Below are 20,537 nucleotides of genomic sequence, written 5' to 3'. Positions count from 1 at the left end.
GAATTTAACAGTGGCAGAGAAGCAAGCAATGAGAGAAATCAGAGATTGGACGGACACAGTAGTGAGACCATCAGATAAAGGAGGGAATACTGTTTTTTTGCCCAGAGAAATGTATTTAGCAGAAGCCCATCGACAATTATCAGATACAGTAACATACACTAAATTGGTGGGAGATCCTACCCCTAATTATATAAGAGACTTGAGGTCTTTACTTACGCAGTATGTTATAAAAAATACTATTTCTGAAAAAAAGGCAGAAAAATTATTACCTGAATTTCCCACACGTCCTCACTGGTACCACGTACCAAAATTACATAAATCCCTCTCTCGTCCTCCAGGTCGCCCCATTGTTTCTGGGATAGGATCAGTGACGGAGGCACTTTCACAATATGTAGATTGGTTACTACGACCACTGCTCACTCAGATCCCGTCTTACATAAGAGACACGAAAGCTTTTTTAGAAGTAATACATGAGTTTGGTTGGCAACCTGGCTTTTTCCTAACATCAATAGATGTAGAGAGTCTGTATACAAGGATTCCTCAACAATTGGGAGTTGACACTATTAGAGAGATATTAGGTACCATAGGGAAAGAACAAGGTTTTATTGATTTTGTCTGTGATGCATTGAGTTTTATTTTAACACACAATGCCTTCACTTTTGATTCAAAATGGTATTGTCCAAATGTGGGAACAGCGATGGGTACACCAGTATCTTGTACGTTTGCGAATCTGTTTTTGGGAGCTTTCGAGGAGAAATATATTTACAACATGCAAAAAATATTTTAGACATATTAGACTATACCTCAGATATGTGGATGATGTGTTCATAATTTGGGACGGTACACAAGATATATTTGTGGAATTTGTTAATTATCTCAATGATGTGAACCAAATGAATATGGTATTCACCCATAAATTTGGAGGTGTTAAATTAGAGTTTTTAGATGTCCTGTTGGAGATCAAAGATGATACTATTTGTACTTCGGTTTTTAGGAAACCTATAGCCACCAATTCCATATTGCGGTTTGATAGCTATCATCCCACACATACCGTTAATTCAGTATCATATAGTCAATTTTTGCGAATATTTCGTTTGAATAATACAGTGGAGGGTCGGGAACGACAATCCAGAGAACTATAGGAGAGATTGAGGCAACGAGGATACCCTGACCATTTATTGGACACCACACTTCAACAAGTGAGATCACATTGGGATGACAGTAGGAGATGTGTAGTTTATCAACAGAGTAAAGAGAGTAAGAAGGAAAAGAGATTCACCTTTTGTTTCCGTTATGGTCCGATGGATAGGCAGATTAGATCGGTAATTAGGAAACACTGGCACATTTTGGAACAAGATAGAGAGCTGTTTGATATAGTGTCAAGAGGACCACTTATTTCTAATAAACGTAGTACAAGGATTAGGGATGTTCTAGTGCAGAACCGATTAATAACTCCACGTGATACATGGTTGAATCAAGGAATACCTAAGGGAAATTATAAATGTGGACAATGTCCTTATTGTAGATATCATTGCACTGACCATATACTACAAATAGGTGCGGTTAGACATACAGTGTCCAGTCTAATTACATGTAAGACCGATCATGTGGTTTATGTCATCTTCTGTACATGTCGATTTTTTTACATAGGAAAGACAATACGTCCACTCTATGTTCGATTTCGGGAACACTTCAAGTCGATAACAACGGGAAAAGGAGTGCCACGTCTTATTGATCATGTTAGGACTGTACATGGGATGGATCCAGGTGTCCTTTCTTTTGCTGGTATTGAAAAAGTCATGTTACCCCCACAAGGGGGGAATTTGCATAAATTATTATTGAAGCGGGAATCCAAATGGATTATGGATACACGGGCAACTGGTCCCATAGGTTTCAATGATAAAATAGATATGGCCATTTTTTTGTGATAACTGATTTAAATAATGCATTTCTTTTTCCGTAAATACTGGCAGGTTATAAATTAAGGACAAATATCTAGGGGATAATGTAAATTATTGGTGTTAAGTAATGCATATCTCATAAAAAAATATAATTAAAAAAATATATAGGTATTTCCTTAATTGGTTAGTTCTGAATCATGCGGTATAATTTGCCCTAAAATCGTTTTAACTAGGACAATACAATGGGCTTAGATCATCATTGTGACATAAATGGCCAAAAGATAGGTGTCAGTAATTTTTTATTTTAATTGCTGGAGCCATGGTAAAATTGCATATATATATCTTGATTAGATCATAATGTATGGAAGCACACACTTCCTATGGATTTAGTATCATGCAGCTCTCGGATTTATATTAATAAGCTGTTTCCTTTGGAACAGATTACCCAGAAGGGTTAATTTGATAATAGGGGTCCTTTAGTTATGTTGATAATCACTCAATAGTCCTTGTAATATTTGTCTTTATATGTAAGATTATTGTTCCCGCTGCAGCGGTGAAATATGTGTGTTTTTTATATGTTTGCACTGAGCACCTGTCTGTTTTACTTGTTAGTTATACAGCGGCTGAGGTAGGAGGAGTGACTGGATGACATGATTTGCTTAAGAATCCGTCATTTCCCCCTGCACTTTGACCCGTGGAAGCGCTCGAGTAGCGCGAAACGGCCGTTGTCAGCCATTTGACACTCTTGTTATCACATCCCCGACGTGACATGTAATTATGTGTCAATAAATCTTCACTATTATCTCGCAGAGTGCGACCTTTTTACTTTGGAAACCATTTCATAACTTTCCCAAATTCCTATGAAAAAATATTCAGCATATTCTGCATTGAACTACTGTACCCAATTTATTATATATTTTAGGAGTCGGCGTCGGTCCATTTTATACCGACTCCAACTCCGACTCCACCAAAATGTGCACCGACTCCGACTCCACAGCCCTGCTTTCCAGGGCTTTTTTATAAGCCAGTTTGGGTTTTTCTGTATGTACTGTCATTTTTTAATGACTTTTAAATGTTTTTATGGTTATATCTGTGTATACCTAATAAAATATTTTGTGTATGGAGGTGATCCCTGCTTGTTTGTTCAGTAGCTTTTTCTCTCTATTATATTTGTGTCTTTATATACTGATTGCAGGAGTATCCCTGTCTTTATCTTGTGGTGCCCTCCCGGGTTTTTCTATTATCTATATTCCATACAAGTACAGTACAGACCAAAAATTTGGACACACCTTCTCATTCAAAGATTTTTCTTTATTTTCATGACTATGAAAATTGTAGATTCATTCCGAAGGTATCAAAACTATGAATTATCTCATGTGGAATTATATAATTGACAAAAAAGTGTGAAACAACTGAAAATATGTCTTATATTCTAGGTTCTTCAAAGTAGCCACCTTTTGCTTTGATTGCTGCTTTGCACACTCTTGGCATTCTCTTAATGAGCTTCAAGAGGTAGTCACCGGAAATGGTCTTCCAACAGTCTTGAAGGAGTTCCCAGAGATGCTTAGCACTTGTTTGCCCTTTTGCCTTCACTCTGCGGTCCAGCTCACCCCAAACCATCTCGACTGGGTTCAAGTCTGGTGACTGTGGAGGCCAGGTCTTCTGGTGTAGCACCCCATCACTCTCCTTCTTGGTCAAATGGCCCTTACACAGCCTGGAGGTGTGTTTGGGGTCATTGTCCTGTTGAAAAATAAATGATGGTCCAACTAAACGCAAACCGGATGGAATAGCATGCCGCTGCAAGATATTGTGGTAGCCATGCTGGTTCAGTATGCCTTCAATTTTGAATAAATCCCCAACAGTGTCACCAGTAAAGCACCCCCACACCATCACACCTCCTCCTCCATGCTTCACGGTGGGAACCAGGCATGTAGAGTCCATCCGTTCACCTTTTCTGTGTCGCACAAAGACATGGTGTTTGGAACCAAAGACCTCAATTTTGGATTCATCAGACCAAAGCACAGATTTCCACTGGTCTAATGTCCATTCCTTGTGTTCTTTAGCCCAAACAAGTCTCTTCAGCTTGTTGCCTGTCCTAAGCAGTGGTTTCCTAGCAGCTATTTTACCATGAAGGCCTGATGCACAAAGTCTCCTCTTAACAGTTGTTGTAGAGATGTGTCTGCTGCTAGAACTCTGTGTGGCATTGACCTGGTCTCTAATCTGAGCTGCTGTTAACCTGCGATTTCTGAGGCTGGTGATTCGGATTAACTTATCCTCCGCAGAAGAGGTGACTCTTGGTCTTCCTTTCCTGGGCCAGTGCTCATGTGAGCCAGTTTCTTTGTAGCGCTTGATGGTTTATGCCACAGCACTTGGGGACACTTTCAAAGTTTTCCCAATTTTTCGGACTGACTGACCTTCATTTCTTAAAGTAATGATGGCCACTCGTTTTTCTTTACTTAGAATTTGTATTATGGCAAGAAAAAAGCAGCTAACAGTCTATTCAGTAGGACTATCAGCTCTGTATCCACCAGACTTCTGCACAACACAACTGATGGTCCCAACCCCATTTATAAGGCAAGAAATCCCACTTATTAAACCTGACAGGGCACACCTGTGAAGTGAAAACCATTTCCGGTGACTACCTCTTGAAGCTCATCAAGAGAAAGCCAAGAGTGTGCAAAGCAGTAATCAAAGCAAAAGGTGGCTACTTTGAAGAACCTAGAATATGAGACATATTTTCAGTTGTTTCACACTTTTTTGTTAATTATATAATTCCACACATGTTAATTCATAGTTTTGATGCCTTCAGAGTGAATCTACAATTTTCATAGTCATGAAAATAAAGAAAACTCTTTGAATGAGAAGGTGTGTCCAAACTTTTGGTCTGTACTGTACAATACCTTAGATTATAAGTGAGGTTTGTGTAATGGCAGGTGATCTAAGGCTTAACACATCGGCCACTAGACAATCATTGCTTATTTCTTAAAGGCAATTTGTCATTTGTATACAGTGTCTATACCACGGCTATAGGGGGTTACAAAGTGGGAATCGACTTCATAAGATCTCATGGAAATATCCCTCGAAGCATAAAATAAAATACAAAACTCAAGCATTGCACACAATCTTTGAATTCTAGGGTTTTACATTTATTATGCTTACTTATATGGCGCCATCATATTCCTGCCACAACGCTTTACAGACATTATCATCATTGGGCTCACCATCTAAGTTCCCATTTAGTATGTCTTTGAGGTGTGGGAAAAGGCTAAAAGAACCCAGAGGAAACCCACACAAACATGGGGAGGACATAGATGCTCTCCGAACCATGGATAAAGTGAATCAGAGCTTGGATGTGGAGCGTTTCAGAGAAAATATAGTTTAAATTGGCTTGGGTCTCTTCCATAGAGACCTGATAATCACCTGGTGCGGTGAAGGGTGTAACCAGCTGGGGGGCAAAGTCGGACTAGCATCATCACTGCCTATGGTTCCCTGCCAACTCTTCAAACTATATGTTCTCTAAAATGCTGTAGCATTTCAAAGAAAAATATATCTGGCCGCAATCGTGCAGCCAGGATCAAAGGCATGCTTCCCATGCAGCGTCGGACTGGGCTGCCCAGGGCCCACAAGTAACATTGATTCGAGGGCTCCCTCTGTTCAACTACATGCAAATATTACATTACCCCCATTTATACATTTATCTATGATTCTGTAGAACATATAATAATAATCTTGGTAGTTTGTTAAATGAAGATGAGATGCAGTTTTAGTGATTCAATTATCAACTACAGCTCACATGGGGGGTAGGCTCACTTCTGCAGCAGACCACCGGGGGAATTCACCTATCCCTCTCTGTGGTCCAATCTGAGCCTGTGCCCATGGTTTGGACAGGATGAATTGTGTGACAGGTTCTCTGTAACATGCTTACTGAGGACTTTAGAGTCTGAGCTGTAGCTCTTGAGCTTTTTCCATTTTCTATGAGAATTGCAGTCTGACATTTAGATGTATTTGATGGGACCTCCACCCCTGTGAATAAACTTCCTCACTGGAGAATAATGAACTCCAAATTCTTTAGAAATGGTCTTATGAATCCTTCCCAAATTGATGGGCAGCAATAATTTCTTCTCCAAGATCATTGCGGATGTCTTTCCACCTTGGCATCCTGTTAACACATGCCTGAAAACTGCAGACCAGCAAATGTTCTTTTATAGAAGCAGTTTTGGTTGGTGATGAACAAAGGATTACTTTTCAGAATGAGGTGTCCCGTGATTGTACAGGAGGAAAAAAAACATCTCTGGCCATTATGTCACTTATATCCCACGAAGTGTTCCCTCTGCAGGCTCTATCTGTAGTTTGCACTCCACGGTTTGCTGGCAGAAAGGAGAGGAGTTTCACTAGTTTCTCTAATAGGCAGCACAGCACAGACGAGGATTCACTTTTTAGCTCCCAGACAAAAGGTGCAGCAACATGCAGAACAGGATACAGAAAAGCTCAGCTGTGAATGAAGCTCTGATGTGAGGTAAAACTCCTGCTACAGTGCTCTGCACCATGTTTTTCTGCCTCCTCTCCCTATCCCCTTCCCTCTCCATAGAGTATAACGTGCCATGTCACGTGACACTTACAGTCAGTCTGCCTCTGAGCAAGATGGACTTGAGCTGCTTTTTCCCATTGGATGACAACTTCAGGAGTCAAAAGGGAAGCAGTGTCTGATAAGGGGCGAAGGAAGCGGATTTCTCTGCCAAGATACATTAAAAGGTTTGTTACAAGCGCTTGTACTATTGATTTATACAAAGTTTGTTAAAAAGTACACTTCTGTTAATTTAGGGACATTTGAGCAGCAGCACCTGGCTGCTGCTTACACTCTTAATTGTTATGGAGTACTTTTTTTTTTTTTTCAAACACTGCTTCAGCATTTTGGCTTAGTTTTTGTTAATTAATGACACAGCATAATTTGTTATGTGTTCTTGTTGCTCAGTCTAGGTTCTAGCTACCCAATTTTTAAGACCTCCTAAGAACCAAAAACTTTTTATTTTTTTAATTATGCCCTATACGTAAAATCATAGACTTCAAAGTGGGTGTACTTAGTTTTTCTCATGACTGTATGACTCTTGAGGGGAACAAGACCACCCACTAACGTCTTCACACATAGTGCATACTACTTTATAGCTTCTGTTTTCTATTATGCTGTCCAGCACAATTAGGAGTGACATCGTTAACCCATTCATGAGCAGGCAATTTTCTGAGGATTTTTTTTTCTTTTTTCACTTTTGTTTTTTTTCCCCTCCCCATCTTCTAAGAGCCATAACTTTTTTACTGTTCCATATCATAGCCGTATGAGGCCTTGTTTTAGTTGGAGAAGTTGTCCTTTTGAATAATACCATTAATTTTACCATGTGATACACTGGAAAGAAAAAATTCAAAATGTGTTGAAATTGCCAAAAAAGTCGAATTACAAAATTGTTTGCTTTTTTTTTTTAGTTTTTTATATTTATTTATCGTGTTTACTATACAGTAAAAATGAGTTGGCGATATCATACCTGGGCAGTACGAGCATGCAGTTACCAAACATCTATTTTTTTTTTTATTCAAGCAGTGTAAAAAAATTTTTTCTTACCTGTGTTGCCATTTTCGAAGACCTGCAATGTTTTCAGTTTTCAGGATATGGGATTGGGTGAGGGCTTCTTTTTTGCGCTCTTAGCGGATGTCTTAGTGATTCTATTTTGGGGTCGATGCAACGTTTTGACCGCTTTCTTATTGCATTTTAATTGCAATGTTGCAGCAACCAAAAAAACGCAATTCTGTTTCGATTTTTTCTTGTTGCCCAGTTTACCAATCAGAATAATTTTATATTTTTTTTAGATCGGACTTTTACCAAACGTGTATTTTTTGGTTTCTTATTTTTTAATAGGGCAAAAGCGAGGTGATATGAACATTTGTATTTAATTTGCGGTAATTTTTTTTATTTTTACTGTATTTAAGTTGCAATTGTCTGATCACTTGTACTATACATAGCAGCGCATCATCACAGCTAAGTATAGAGAAAATCGCAATCTCATGTCATGGGCAACCCATCAACAGCGGCATTTAACTGGTTAACAGCTCTGCCCCACTCACAGCCACTAGAGGCACATTATGGCTGATTTAATCAGCCATCATCTGCCGGAAAACATACATGCAAAGTCAGGGACTTGACATATGACGTAAATACACGTCATATGTCATGAAGGGGATAAAAACGTTTCACCATTCTGTCTGAGGCTTGAGTACCAGAAGGGAGTCTATGGGGCAGCTCGTGTGTTCAGTTTAGGCTTTGATAAATTACTATTGAAGTAATCTATTGTATAATGCAACAGCTTTTATCTAGACACTTACACACTGACTTCTCATATCCCTCACTGTAGCTTAAACAGGTACTGCATTATTTAGAAGGTATTATACTTAAAGGGGTTGTCCAGCATTATTTATTCTCACAAGCGTGGACTGTAATAGAATAAGAAATGGAGGCATACACACCTGCTGTCATCCCTAAGGATCTCTCAGGTGATTCAGTCCTCTCCGTCTAGAAGCAATGACGGTGCTGTAGGGTTGCCCCAGGACCACTGAAGCTTGAGGCAGCAATTGTCAGGTGATAAACAGCGTTTCATCAGAAAAACAACCAACGATGCGCTGCTCCTCTCACCTGACTGCTGCCGCTACAGATCTCAGTGGTCGAGTGGCAACTGAACGGCAGTCATCACTTCTAGACCCAATCATTGGCTCATCGTGCACTAAATACAAGAAAATCAGTGGAGGAAAGTGTGTTTCAAGTTATTTTATTAATGGCGGATAACCCCATTAATTATCATTGTGAAAATCAACTCAGATTACTTTGTTTTTTACTGCAAAAGGGAGAGATTCTTCTACTAAACACCATTAGCAGTGGTTTAACTCTCTGCAGAGAGGGGGCATACTATTTTTTTTTTGGGGTGGAATTGACCAACGAACCTTAAAGCAAACCTGTCATCAGGATTTTGCTCAGTAAACTACAGACAGTGTCAAGTTGGCACCGTTATACTGATTAAAATGATACCTTGGTTGATGAAATCCGTCTTTTGTGGTTGTTATTTAATCTTTATTTGTAGTTTTCAGTTAATGAGATTCTCGTGCTTCAAGGCAGACCTCTATGTGGTGCTCTGTTCTCATATTAATACTTATGGGCTTAAATGACAGGTCACTGACCCTTCAATGACCTGCCTCCTATTTTAAAAACTGCATATGCACAGTTCATATTGTGATCTTTAGAAAAAAAAATGTAACTACAGCAAAATGGTATCGGTGCATGCGCAGTAGCATCTATTCCTTGACGATCAATGCTACTGCGCAAGCACCACCGCCATTTTGTTGGAGGAAAAATAATAATTTTGCTGCAGTAAAATGACGTTGGCGCTTGTGCAATGGCATCTATCGGCACCATGTTGTTGGAGGAATAAATATTTTGCTGCAGGAAAATGGTGATGGCGGCTGCACTTGGGCAGTAGAATAAATTGCCGACCGAGGATACTGCGCAAGCGCCACCACCGTATTGCTGCAGCCAATTTTTTTCCCCCTCCAATAAAATGGTGCAGGCGCTTGCATAGTAGCAAATATCGGAAAGCGATATACAGTGGGTACGAAAAGTATTCAGACCCCTTTAAATTTTTCACGCTTTGTTTCATTGCATCCATTTGGTAAATTTAAAAGTGTTCAAAACCTTTGCTCAGACACTCATATTTAAGTCACATGCTGTCCATTTCCTTGTGATCCTCCTTGAGATGGTTCTACTTCTTCATTGGAGTCCAGCTGTGTTTATTTAAACTGATAGGACTTGATTTGTAAAGGCACACACCTGTCTATATAAGACCTCACAGCGAACAGTGCATGTCAGACCAAATGAGAATCATGAGGTCAAAGAAACTGGCCATGGAGCTCAGAGACAGAACTGTAGCAAGGCACAGATCTGGCCAAGGTTACAAAAGAATTTCTGCAGTACCTAAGAGCACAGTGGCCTCGATAATCCTTAAATGGAAGAAGTTTGGGACCACCAGAAGTCTTCCAAGACCTGGCCGTCCAGCCAAACTGAGTAATCGTGGGATTAGAGCCTTAGTGAGAGAGGCAAAGAAGAACCCGAAGATCACTGTGGCTGAGCTCCACAGATGCAGTAGAGAGATGGGAGAAAGTTCCACAAAGTCAACTATCACTGTAGCCCTCCACCAGTCGGGCCTTTATGGCAGAGTGGCCAGACGGAAACCTCTCTTCAGTGACAGAGATATGAAAGTCCGCACAGAGTTTGCTAAAAAACACATCAAGGACTCCCAGACTATGAGAAATAAGATTCTCTGGTCTGATGAGACGAAGATAGAACTTTTTGGTGATAATTCTAAGCGGTGTGTGAGGAGAAAACCAGGCACTGCTCATCACCTGCCCAATACAATCCCAACAGTGAAACATGGTGGTGGCAGCATCATGCTATGGGGGTGTTTTTCAGCTGCAGGGACAGGATGACTGGTTGCAATAGAAAGAAACATGAATGCGGCCAAGTACAGAGATATCCTAGATGAAAACCTCTTCCAGAGTGCTCTGGACGTCAGACTTGGCCGAAGGTTCACCTTCCAACAAGACAATAACCCCGAGCACACAGCTAAAATAACAAAGGAGTGGCTTCAGAATAACCATTCCTGACTGGCCCAGTCAGAGCACTGACCTAAACCCAATTAAGCATCTCTGGAGAGACCTGAAAATGACTGTCCACCAACGTTCACCATCCAAACTTGTTGCATCATTCCCAAGAAGACTCATGGCTGTACTAGCTCAAAAGGGTGCTTCTACTCAATACTGAGCAAAGGGTCTGAATACTTATGACCATGTGATATTTCAGTTTTTCTTTTTTTAATAAATTTGCAAACATTTTTACTTTTCTGGTTTTTCAGTGAAGATGGGGTGCAGAGTGTACATTAATGAGAAAAAAAATGAACTTTTTTGAATTTACCAACTGGCTGCAATGAATCAAAGAGTGAAAAATTTAAAGTGATCTGAATACTTTCCGTACCCACTGTATGCTACTGCGCATGTGCCGCCAGCTTTAAAGGGAATCTGTCACCCCATTTTTGGCCTATAAGATGCGGCCACCGCCATCAGGGGCTTATCTACAGCATTCTGTAATGCTGTAGATAAGCCCCCGATGAAACCTGAAAGATAAGAAAAACAAGTTAGATTATATTCACCGGGGGGGGCGGTGTCTCCCATCTTCATACAATGATGTCCTCCTCCTTGCTTCTTCCTTGGCTCCGGCGCAGGCGTACTTTACTCTGCCCTGTTGAGGGCAGAGTAAAGTACTGCAGTGCGCAGGCGCCGGGAAAGGTCAGAGAGGTCCGGCGCCTGCGCACTGCAGTACTCTGCTCTGCAGAGAAAATACGCGTGCGCAGGAGCCGAGGGAGATGCAAGGAGGAGGACATCATCGTATGAAGATGGGAGGCGCCGGACGGGACGGCGAGACACATCGGAACGGACCGAATGCTGGGGTGAGTATAACATAACTTTTTTTTTTTCTTATCTTTCAGGTTACATCGGGGGCTTATCTACAGCATTACAGAATGCTCCAGCTAAGCCCCTGATGGCGGTGCCGGGAGCTGATAGGGCTAAAATGGGGTGACAGATCCCCTTTAATGTAATGTGTATGGTCAACCTTATGGAGAACAGTTATGTACAATGTCCAATCTCATCAAGTTGACCCTTTCAGTACACGAAAAATGGGTGTGTGCACTACATGTATGGAGTTAAACATCCGGCACATAAGTGTAACTACTGCAATCTAAAATTGCTCTAATTGCAGTAGTTAAACCCCTTACATGCCTCTGTCAATTGTGACAACGGCACTTAGGCAATTGTTCTAGACTGCCAACGAACATAAAGTAATGGCATATTCTAGCAAAATATAATCACTTGGAAGTACACTTTTACAGAATCTTACATGTGTTAATTGAATCCCAGAAGACAACATAGCATATCTGACCTGCGCTGGATCTGTCTGGCAAAGTTGTTGCTGGAGGCAGAGCAGGGGAACTGCACGGCTTCACTGTGAAGGGTGGCATTCCGGAAAAGGTCACAGAAGTTCTCAAACAGCTCCAACAGCTCATTGGATGTGTTTTCAAAGACCGCAATTACTTCTGTGGTAACCATATTATACACCACAAAAAAAGAGGGCTGCGAGAAGACAAAACACAAGTCCAGAATAAAAGATACAGAAATCATCTACCACACTGTGCTGTACTAAGCAACATGACGTTTTCTGTTGCGCTTTTCTACATTTCGTCTTCCTACTGTCAAATATTGTGTTCTCAAAAACAGATCGAGGGCAGCGAGTGACAATTCTAAGCTGCCAACTTACACTGTTCAAAAAAGTAAAGGAACACTTAAAGGGGTTGTCCCACGAACAAAGTATATCTTAATTTTTAATAGATCATAGAATAAAAATAAGCTCCACAATTAGATGCGTTAAAAAAAATGTTCCTGTCCTAAGATAATCTTATAAATATGCCCCTGCTGTGTATTGTCAAAGTTTGACTGTGCAGAAACAGAACATAACATCATAACATAAAACAAGTTTTTAAACAGGCAGAGAAATGTTTTTCCTTAAAGAAACCAACAGCTGCGATTGCATGCGTCCCCCATGCCCAGGGGCAATTTTATGATCACACCATGTTCGTATACGGTCAGATAGAGACATTACACAGCAGGGGCACATTTATAAAATTTTGAACACAACCAGTTGTGAAACTTTTTTCATTCCAAGATCTACTGATTAAATTGTACTTTGTTCGAGTGACAACTCCTTTAACCCATGTACTCCCAAGCCTGTTATCACCAGGCCAAATTTTATAATTCTGACCAAACCATTTTTTTAGGGACCACATTTACATTTGACGTGACTGTAAGGGGCCTATATGACATAAAATACCCAAAAGTGACAACATTCTAAAAACGGAACCCCTCAAGGTGTCCAAAAAATTTGTTGTTGTGCAATTTCTCCCAAGTACGACGATACCCCATATGTGGGGGAAAACTACTGTTTGGGTGCACGGCTGGGCTCGGAAGAGAAAAAGCACCATTTGACTTTTTGAAATCAAAATTTGCTGGAATAATTAGAAGACGCCATGTAGCGTTTGGAAAGATACTGATGTACCTAAACAGTGGAAACCCTCCTCCACAAGTGACCCCATTTTGGAAACTAGACCCCTCAAGGAATGTATCTAGATGTATGGTGAGCACCTTGAACCCCCAGGTTCTTCACACAAGTTTATAACGTAGAGCCGTGAAAATAAAAAAAAAATAAATCAAATTTTTCCCACAAAAAAAATTACTTTTATCCCCAATTTTTTTTATTTTCACGAGGGTGATAGGACAAAATGGACCTAAAACATTGTTGTGAAATTTCTCCTGAGTACACCGATACCCCATCAAAACTTTTGAGGTACAGTGCAAAGTTCAGAAGCGCCATAATGGGGCTCCGATTTTTCTGGACTGGTTTGAGGGTGCAATGTCACATTGACAGAGCCCCTGAAGTGCCAGAACAGCATTACTTCTTTTAAGTGACCCCATATTTCAAACCTCAACGAATTCATCTAGGGGTCCAGTGTTCATATTGCCACCACAGGTGTGTCATAGAATTTTATAATATTGGTAAGTAAAGAAAAAATAACTACATTTTTACCATCAAAATTTAGTTTTAGCCTTAGATTTTACATTTTCACAAGAGGAAATGGGCAAATTGGCACCAAAATTTGTCCCACAATTTCTGATAAATGTAGAAATACCCCATATGTGGCTGTACAGTACTGCTTAGCAATATGGTGAGACTCGGGAAAATCTGCGCTATTTGCCTCCTGGAGCGCAGATTTTCCTAGAATACTTTGCGGACCCCATATAAAGAGCCCCTAAGTGCTAGAAGAACAAAATCCCCCTTCAAGTCACTTCATTTTGGAAATTATACCCCTTTGGGAATTTATCTACAGAAGTAGTGACGATTTTGACTCCATGGGTGTGTTCCAGAAACAGGCAGCAGTGGATGTTGCCGAGAGGAAATTGTAAACTGCCATTGTAGAGACCAGTACATTATAGTGATAAGTACATCATAACCAGCTCATGCTTCTGGAGACACACATCTGTAAATTAGGCGGGATCCAGTCACTGCAGAAATACCAAAGATGTGGATGTTAAATGTAGTTTAGGTATACTGTGGGGCTCAAAAGGGAGAGGGCCATTTGGATTTGGGAGCGCTTAATTCGCTGTATTTCTTTTGGCGGGTGAGGAGCCTTTTCGCTTTTCCAGAGCCTTTGCACTAGCTACCAGTAACGTGGAAGCCCCCTATATTTCCACTGGCAGATAATAGACCTGAGTGGGAGGTATTTTTGAAGATTGACTTGAAGCTTTTGTTAGAAACATTTTACATAAGATTTGGGATCGCATTTATCCGGCACTCTACGCTGAGCACTTTCTATCTAAATCTCCAAATTACGTGACTCAGATGAAACCCCCCCTCCACCGAGTGATCCATTCACTATAATGAGGCAGCAGAGTTACTCTGGACTCCATCTGGCCTCTATTCAGCATTGTCCTTCTTTTCAGAGGTCAATGTTCGGCGTGTGACAAAACTGATAAGCCAGCTCTATTCTTCGGGTCAGTATGATTAGAGCAACACCACATTTATAATGTTTGTGGTTTGGCGCTTTTACAAAATAAAAACTATTTGATAGAAAATTTAATTACCGTATATACTCGTGTATAAGCCAACCCCAGTATAAGTCGACCCCCCTAATTTTGCCACAAAAAAACTGGGAAAACTTACTGACTCGCGTATAAGCCTAGGGTGGAAAGTGCAGGAGCTGTTGGTAAATTTCAAAAATAAAAATAGATACCAATAAAAGTAAAAATTAATTGAGACATCAGTAGGTTAAATGTTTTTGAATAGCCATATTGAATCAGGAGCCCCATATAATGCTCCATACAGTTCATGATGGCCCCATAAGATGCTCCATACAATATACACCCCATATAATGCTGCATAAAGGTTAATGTCCCCATAAGAAGCTCCATAGAATAATATGCCCCATATGCTGCTCCATTAAGGTTATGGCCCCATAACATGCTCCATAGATTATGCCCCCCATAAAATGCTCCATAGATTATGCCTCCATAAGATGCTCCATAGATTATGCCCCCATAAAATGCTCCATAGATTATGCCCCCATATGTTGCCCCATAAGATGCTTCATAGAATAGGCCCCATATGCTGCCGCTGCTGCCATTTAGAAAAAAAAATGACATACTCACCTCTCGTCGCTGGGGGCCAGGTGCCAGTGTCCTGAGCAGGCAGGGACACTGGCGCGCTATAGGGGACAGGTGCCGGTGTCACTGATGGCTCAGGGCCCCGACACCTGCGATATTCACCTATCCCCGGTCCACCGCTGCGCCCGCTCTGTCTTCTGGGTTCTCTGTCAGTGACGTTCAGGCAGCAGAGGGCGCGCACTGACTACGTCATCGCGCCCTCTGCTGCCTGAACATCACTGACAGAGGGCACGGATGACAAAGCAGGCGCAGCGATGGACCGGGGACAGGTGAATATCGCATATACTTACCCCCTCCTGTCGCGGTCTCTGCAGCCCCTGCGTCTCTGGCAGCTCTTCCTTTCTTCAGTGGTCACGTGGTACCACTCACTAAAGTCATGAATATGCGCATATTCATGACTCAATAAGCGGTACCACGTGACCACTGAAGGTAGGCGTGGGAGAAGCAGGGGGCTGTTGAGACGCACCGGCCGGGGGAAGTATGATCTGACACCCCCGCTACCCCTCCCCAGCCAACACCCTGGCGTATATGACTCGCGTATAAGCCGAGAGGGGGGGGGGGGGGGGGACTTTCAGCCCCCAAAAATGGGCTGAAAATCTCGGCTTATATGCGAGTTTATAGGGTTTTTGCATCGCATTATTCTGTGAGCTGTAACTTTTTTATTTTTCCGCTGATTGAGCTGTATGGTAGCTTGTTTTTTGCCGGACAAGATGGTGTTTTCAGGGACACCATTTTTATTTACATTCGTCTTTTTGATTGCGTTTTACTCTACTTTCTTTTTGTTTACTGGTATGATGAAATAGACAAAAAAATTTTTTAAACGTGTTCTCTTAAGGGGTTAACCGATGGGACATATTTATAGGTCAGGTCGTTCCGGACGCGGCGATACCAAATGTGTACTTTTTTTTTCATAAAAATAGTTATTTATTGGTACAATATATTTTGAGATTTTTTCTTCTTTATATATGTTTACAATTTTGTTTAACTTTATGTTATCAAGCTCCTCCGTGGGCCTATCGATTTCTGCAAAACACTGTAGTGTCCTAAAAGTAATATATTGGCACTTCAACCACAATTATATACACTTATGGGCAAAAAGATGTAACTGATTAGCCCAGAATGAAGCAAACCAAAAAATATATGTAATAAAATCACACAATTTTATTGGGTACAAAAAAATAAATATAAAAGACTACATATCCATATAATTGTAATATACCCCAAGGGAGCAAATGCACAGACCAAGAGAAACAAGAGAATAATATGATAAATGATAATACTATTATGATAGGTACATAAGTTAATTGTTAACGTAGTATCCAATAAATAACACAATATATTTCAGTTTGCTCAATATCATAGGATTCCCCCACACCACCACTGGAACAAATCTCCCACATCAGTATCCCTTTAAGGCAGTACTGTAAGGGGTTACCAAATCAAAGTCATATATAAAGTGCCAGTGCCTGATTGACCTAAAGAGGTATATTATAAATAACCACAAGAGCAGTTACTGCCAAAATCTAATAGCGATGTAGCTTATAAATACCTTTGCCAGAGTGTAGTGGTGATCGTAGTCCAGTGCAGAGACCCCGTGCCCCGACGCGCATTTCGCCCTCTTGCTTCTTCCCCGGTAACCCCTCATCATGGCTGGTGGGCTCTCTCAGGAATTGGTTAATTTGTGCTATGAGTGCTTTTAATTTATGAGTATATTCTATATAGCAGTAATGCAGCTCAAATTCCATATACGGTATTCATTGTTTTAAGACATCTTGGTGTTTACAGACTGCTGCTGTACTATTTGGCTTGCATATTTTGCAGTCAAATGTTACACTTGCTTTATTCTGTTTGGAGGTGCTGGTCAGTATTTTGTAGGCCCTATGGTCCTGTACAAAGAGGGGAGTAAGATCTCATTGACTTTCTATCGATTCTATACACTGATCTCTGTGCACATAAAAAGTGCTGAGCTTCTCCATGAGTGAGATCAACGGGGGATAAGCTTCACATTAGCTACGACCCATCAAAAAAAAAAATAACCCCTTAACACCCAATGACGTGTAGTGTCCATCATTGTGCACCTCCCCCTCTTTAGTGTGGGCTCTGGCGATGAGCCTACACCTTTTCCGGCACATGACAGCTGATCTGATCAGCTGTCATGTACCCCTAACAGCTGTGGGTGGAATCAAGATCCATCCGAGGCTGTTAACATGTTAAATGCCACTGTTAATCTCTGACAGCGGCATTTAACAGGCACGCGCTGGAAGTGCGCCGCAAACCATCGGCACCCGAGTCACATGACCACGGGTCGCCAATGAGTTGGCATGACAACCCAGGGTCTGCAGCAGACCCCTGTGATTGTCATAGCTGGACTATGAGAGCCACCCAGCGATCGGCGCTCATATCAAGTGAGCATTTCTGCTACACAGAGCAGAGCTGCAGCCCTGCTGTGTGTAGTACAGGCGATGGGACGATGGGAGGATCGAAGCTTCTACTCTCCCATGGAAACTAATGAAGCAAGTAAAAAGCGAAAAAAAAACATTTTACAAATATTAATTTTTTTTTTAAAAGTATAAAAGTTTAAAGCACCCCCCATTCAAAATAAAATAACAACAAAACACACATGTTGGTATTGCCCGATCTAGCAACATCAAAACAACAAATCTATCCCCAAATGGTGTTAATAAAAACATCAGCTCAGGAAGCAAAAAATAAGCCCTTACCCAACCCGAGATCACAAAAAATAGAGACGTTATGAGTCTTGGAAATTGGTGACTTTTTTTACAACTTAAATAAAAAAAAAAACCCTATGCATATTTGGTATCTACAAACATGTAATCACCTGGAGAATCATAATGGCAGGTCATTTTTAGCATTTAGTGAACATGGTTAAAAATAAAAAAAAAATAATAAGACAATTGTAGAATTGCACTTTTTTTTGCAATTTCACCGCACCTTGAATTTTTTTCCTGTTTCCCAGTACACTATTTGGTAAAACCAATTCAAAAGTACAACTCGTCCTGCAAAAAACAAGCCCTCACATGGCCATATTGATAGGAAAATAAAAAAAGTTATGGCTCTGGGAAGAAGGGGAGCGAAAAACGGAGATGCAAAAATGGAAATACCCCTAGTCCTTAAGGGGTTAAAAGATAGGTATTCTTTAACCCCTTAATGACCGCTGATACGCCTTTTAACGGCGCTGTGGAAAATGTAAATAGCACCCCCCAGAGTCTAAATTTCTCCGGGGTCTCGGCTGCCGGGGGTAGAAGAGAACCTAGAGAACATGATTTGGGTCGGTATTTACCGACCCCGGTGTTGCGATCTCCGTTATAACCGTATAACGGCGACCGCAACAACAACAAAAAAGCAGCGATTTCGCATTTAATTTCTCTCTCCTCTGATGTGATTGCACATCAGAGGGGAGAGAACTAGAGTCCCCGGGTCCCCCGATCTGTTCCCCGTACCTCCCAGGGGCCCCCCCCCGTCCTCCCAATGCTCCCGGCGTCTTCTTTCTTCCTGTAAAGAAAATGGCGGGTGCATGCGCTGTGCGCCCGTCGAGATCTGCCGGCCGGCACCCGGCAGATTTAATTCATTCCAGGTACATTTTGATCACTGTGATAGACCCTATCACAGTGATCAAAATAAAATAAAAACCTCCTTTATCACCCACTTAGTAGTTAGGGAAAAATAATAAAATAAAAAATATATTTTTATTTCCATTTTTCCATTAGGGTTATAATTGGGCTAAAGTTAGGGTTGGGATTAGGGTTATGGTTCGGATTAGGGTTGGGATAAGAGTTATGGTATGTTTCCATGTAGCGTATGTTGTAAGGATTTGCTGCGGATTGAACGCTGCATACAGCCGCAGCTTTCAATCCCCAGCGGTCCAGATGTTACAGCATAGTGGAGGGGATTTTATGAAATCCCGTCTCCACTATGCGTGCAGGGACGCGGGTGACACACCCGAAATTACGGACATGCGGCGCGTCTTTCTAGACCGCAGCATGTCTATTTATCTTGCGGAGACACTCCATTTTTGCGCAAGATAAATAACCTGGTCTATGGATAGGATGCGGTGATTCCGCATGTGTTCAATGAACACATGCGGAATAAATGCGTGTACAAAAGCCGGCAGCGCTTTGGCGTAGTCGGGTATCCGCTGCATCCAAAGCGCTGCCAGCATGCAGCGTGGAAACATACCCTTAGGGTTGGGTTTAGGGGTGTGTTGGAGTTAGGATTGTGATTAGGGTTATGGTTAGAGTTGGGATTACGGTTATGGTTAGGGTTGGAATTAGGGGTGTGTTAGAGTTATGGTTAGGGTTGGGATTAGGGTTGGGATAAGGGTTAGGGTATGTTTCCATGTAGAGTATACTGTAAGGATTTGCTGCGGATTGAACGCTGCATACAGTGTTCAATAAAGGTAAGCGAAATACTTCAGGATTCAAAGTTCTCACATCTAGATAAGTTCCTTGGGAGGTCTAGTTTCCAAAACGGGGTCACTTGTGGGGAGTTTCTACTGTTTAGGCACATCAGGGGCTCTGCAAACGCAACATGACGCCCGCAGACCATTCCATCAAAGTCTGCATTCCAAAATGGCGCTCCTTCCCTTCCGAGCCCTGCCATGCACCCAAACAGTGGTTCCCCCCCACATATGGGGTATCGGCATACTCAGGACAAATCGCAAAACAACTTTTGTGGTCCAATTTCTCCTGTTATCCTTGTGAAGGTAAAAATTTTGGGGTGAAAACATTTTTGTGGAAAAAAAATGATTTTTTATTTTTACGGCTTTGTGTTAGAAACTTCTGTGAAGCACTTGGGGGTTCAAAGTGCTCACCACACATCTAGATAAGTTCCTCAAGGGGTCTAGTTTTCAAAATGGTGTCACTTGTGGGGGGTTTCCACTGTTTAGGCAAATCAGGGGGTCTCCAAATGTGACATGGCGTCCGATCTCAATTCCCGCCAATTCTGCATTGAGAAAGTCAAACGGCGCTCCTTCCCATCCGAGCTCTGCCCTGCGCCCAAACATTGGTTTACCCCCACGTATGGGGTATCTGTGTATTCAGGAGAAATTGCACAACAAATTTTGTGGCTCATTTTCTCTTTTAACACTTGTGAAAATAAAAAAAAATTGTTCTGAAGTAAATTTTTTGTAAAAAAAAGTAAAATGTTAATTTTATTCCTTCCACATTGCTTCAGTTCCTGTGAAGCACGTAAAGGGTTATTTTACTTCTTGAATGTGGCTTTCAGCACCTTGAGGGGTCCAGTGTTTAGAATGGTGTCACT

General features: G+C 41.4%; 1 protein-coding gene across 3 annotated transcripts in view; it reads right to left on the bottom strand.

The window, feature by feature from the left end:
* Positions 1-20,537, bottom strand: part of DET1 (DET1 partner of COP1 E3 ubiquitin ligase) — a 155,272-nt gene that overhangs the window by 102,025 nt on the left and 32,710 nt on the right. For 2 of the 3 annotated variants that reach the window (XM_073568713.1, XM_073568714.1), the window contains exon 3: positions 11,926-12,116. In XM_073568713.1, coding sequence (XP_073424814.1) covers positions 11,926-12,116 — 191 coding nt within the window. Of the gene's footprint in view, positions 1-5,031; positions 7,300-11,925; positions 12,117-20,537 lie in introns of those variants that run through there. The other variant, XM_073568715.1, reaches the window with a different exon arrangement.

Source organism: Dendrobates tinctorius, unplaced genomic scaffold, assembly GCF_039654945.1.
Source record: "Dendrobates tinctorius isolate UK_male_01 unplaced genomic scaffold, ASM3965494v1 ptg000022l, whole genome shotgun sequence".
In the NCBI taxonomy this organism is placed as follows: Eukaryota; Metazoa; Chordata; class Amphibia; order Anura; family Dendrobatidae; genus Dendrobates; species Dendrobates tinctorius.
This window is presented reverse-complemented; position numbering and strand designations above follow the sequence as displayed.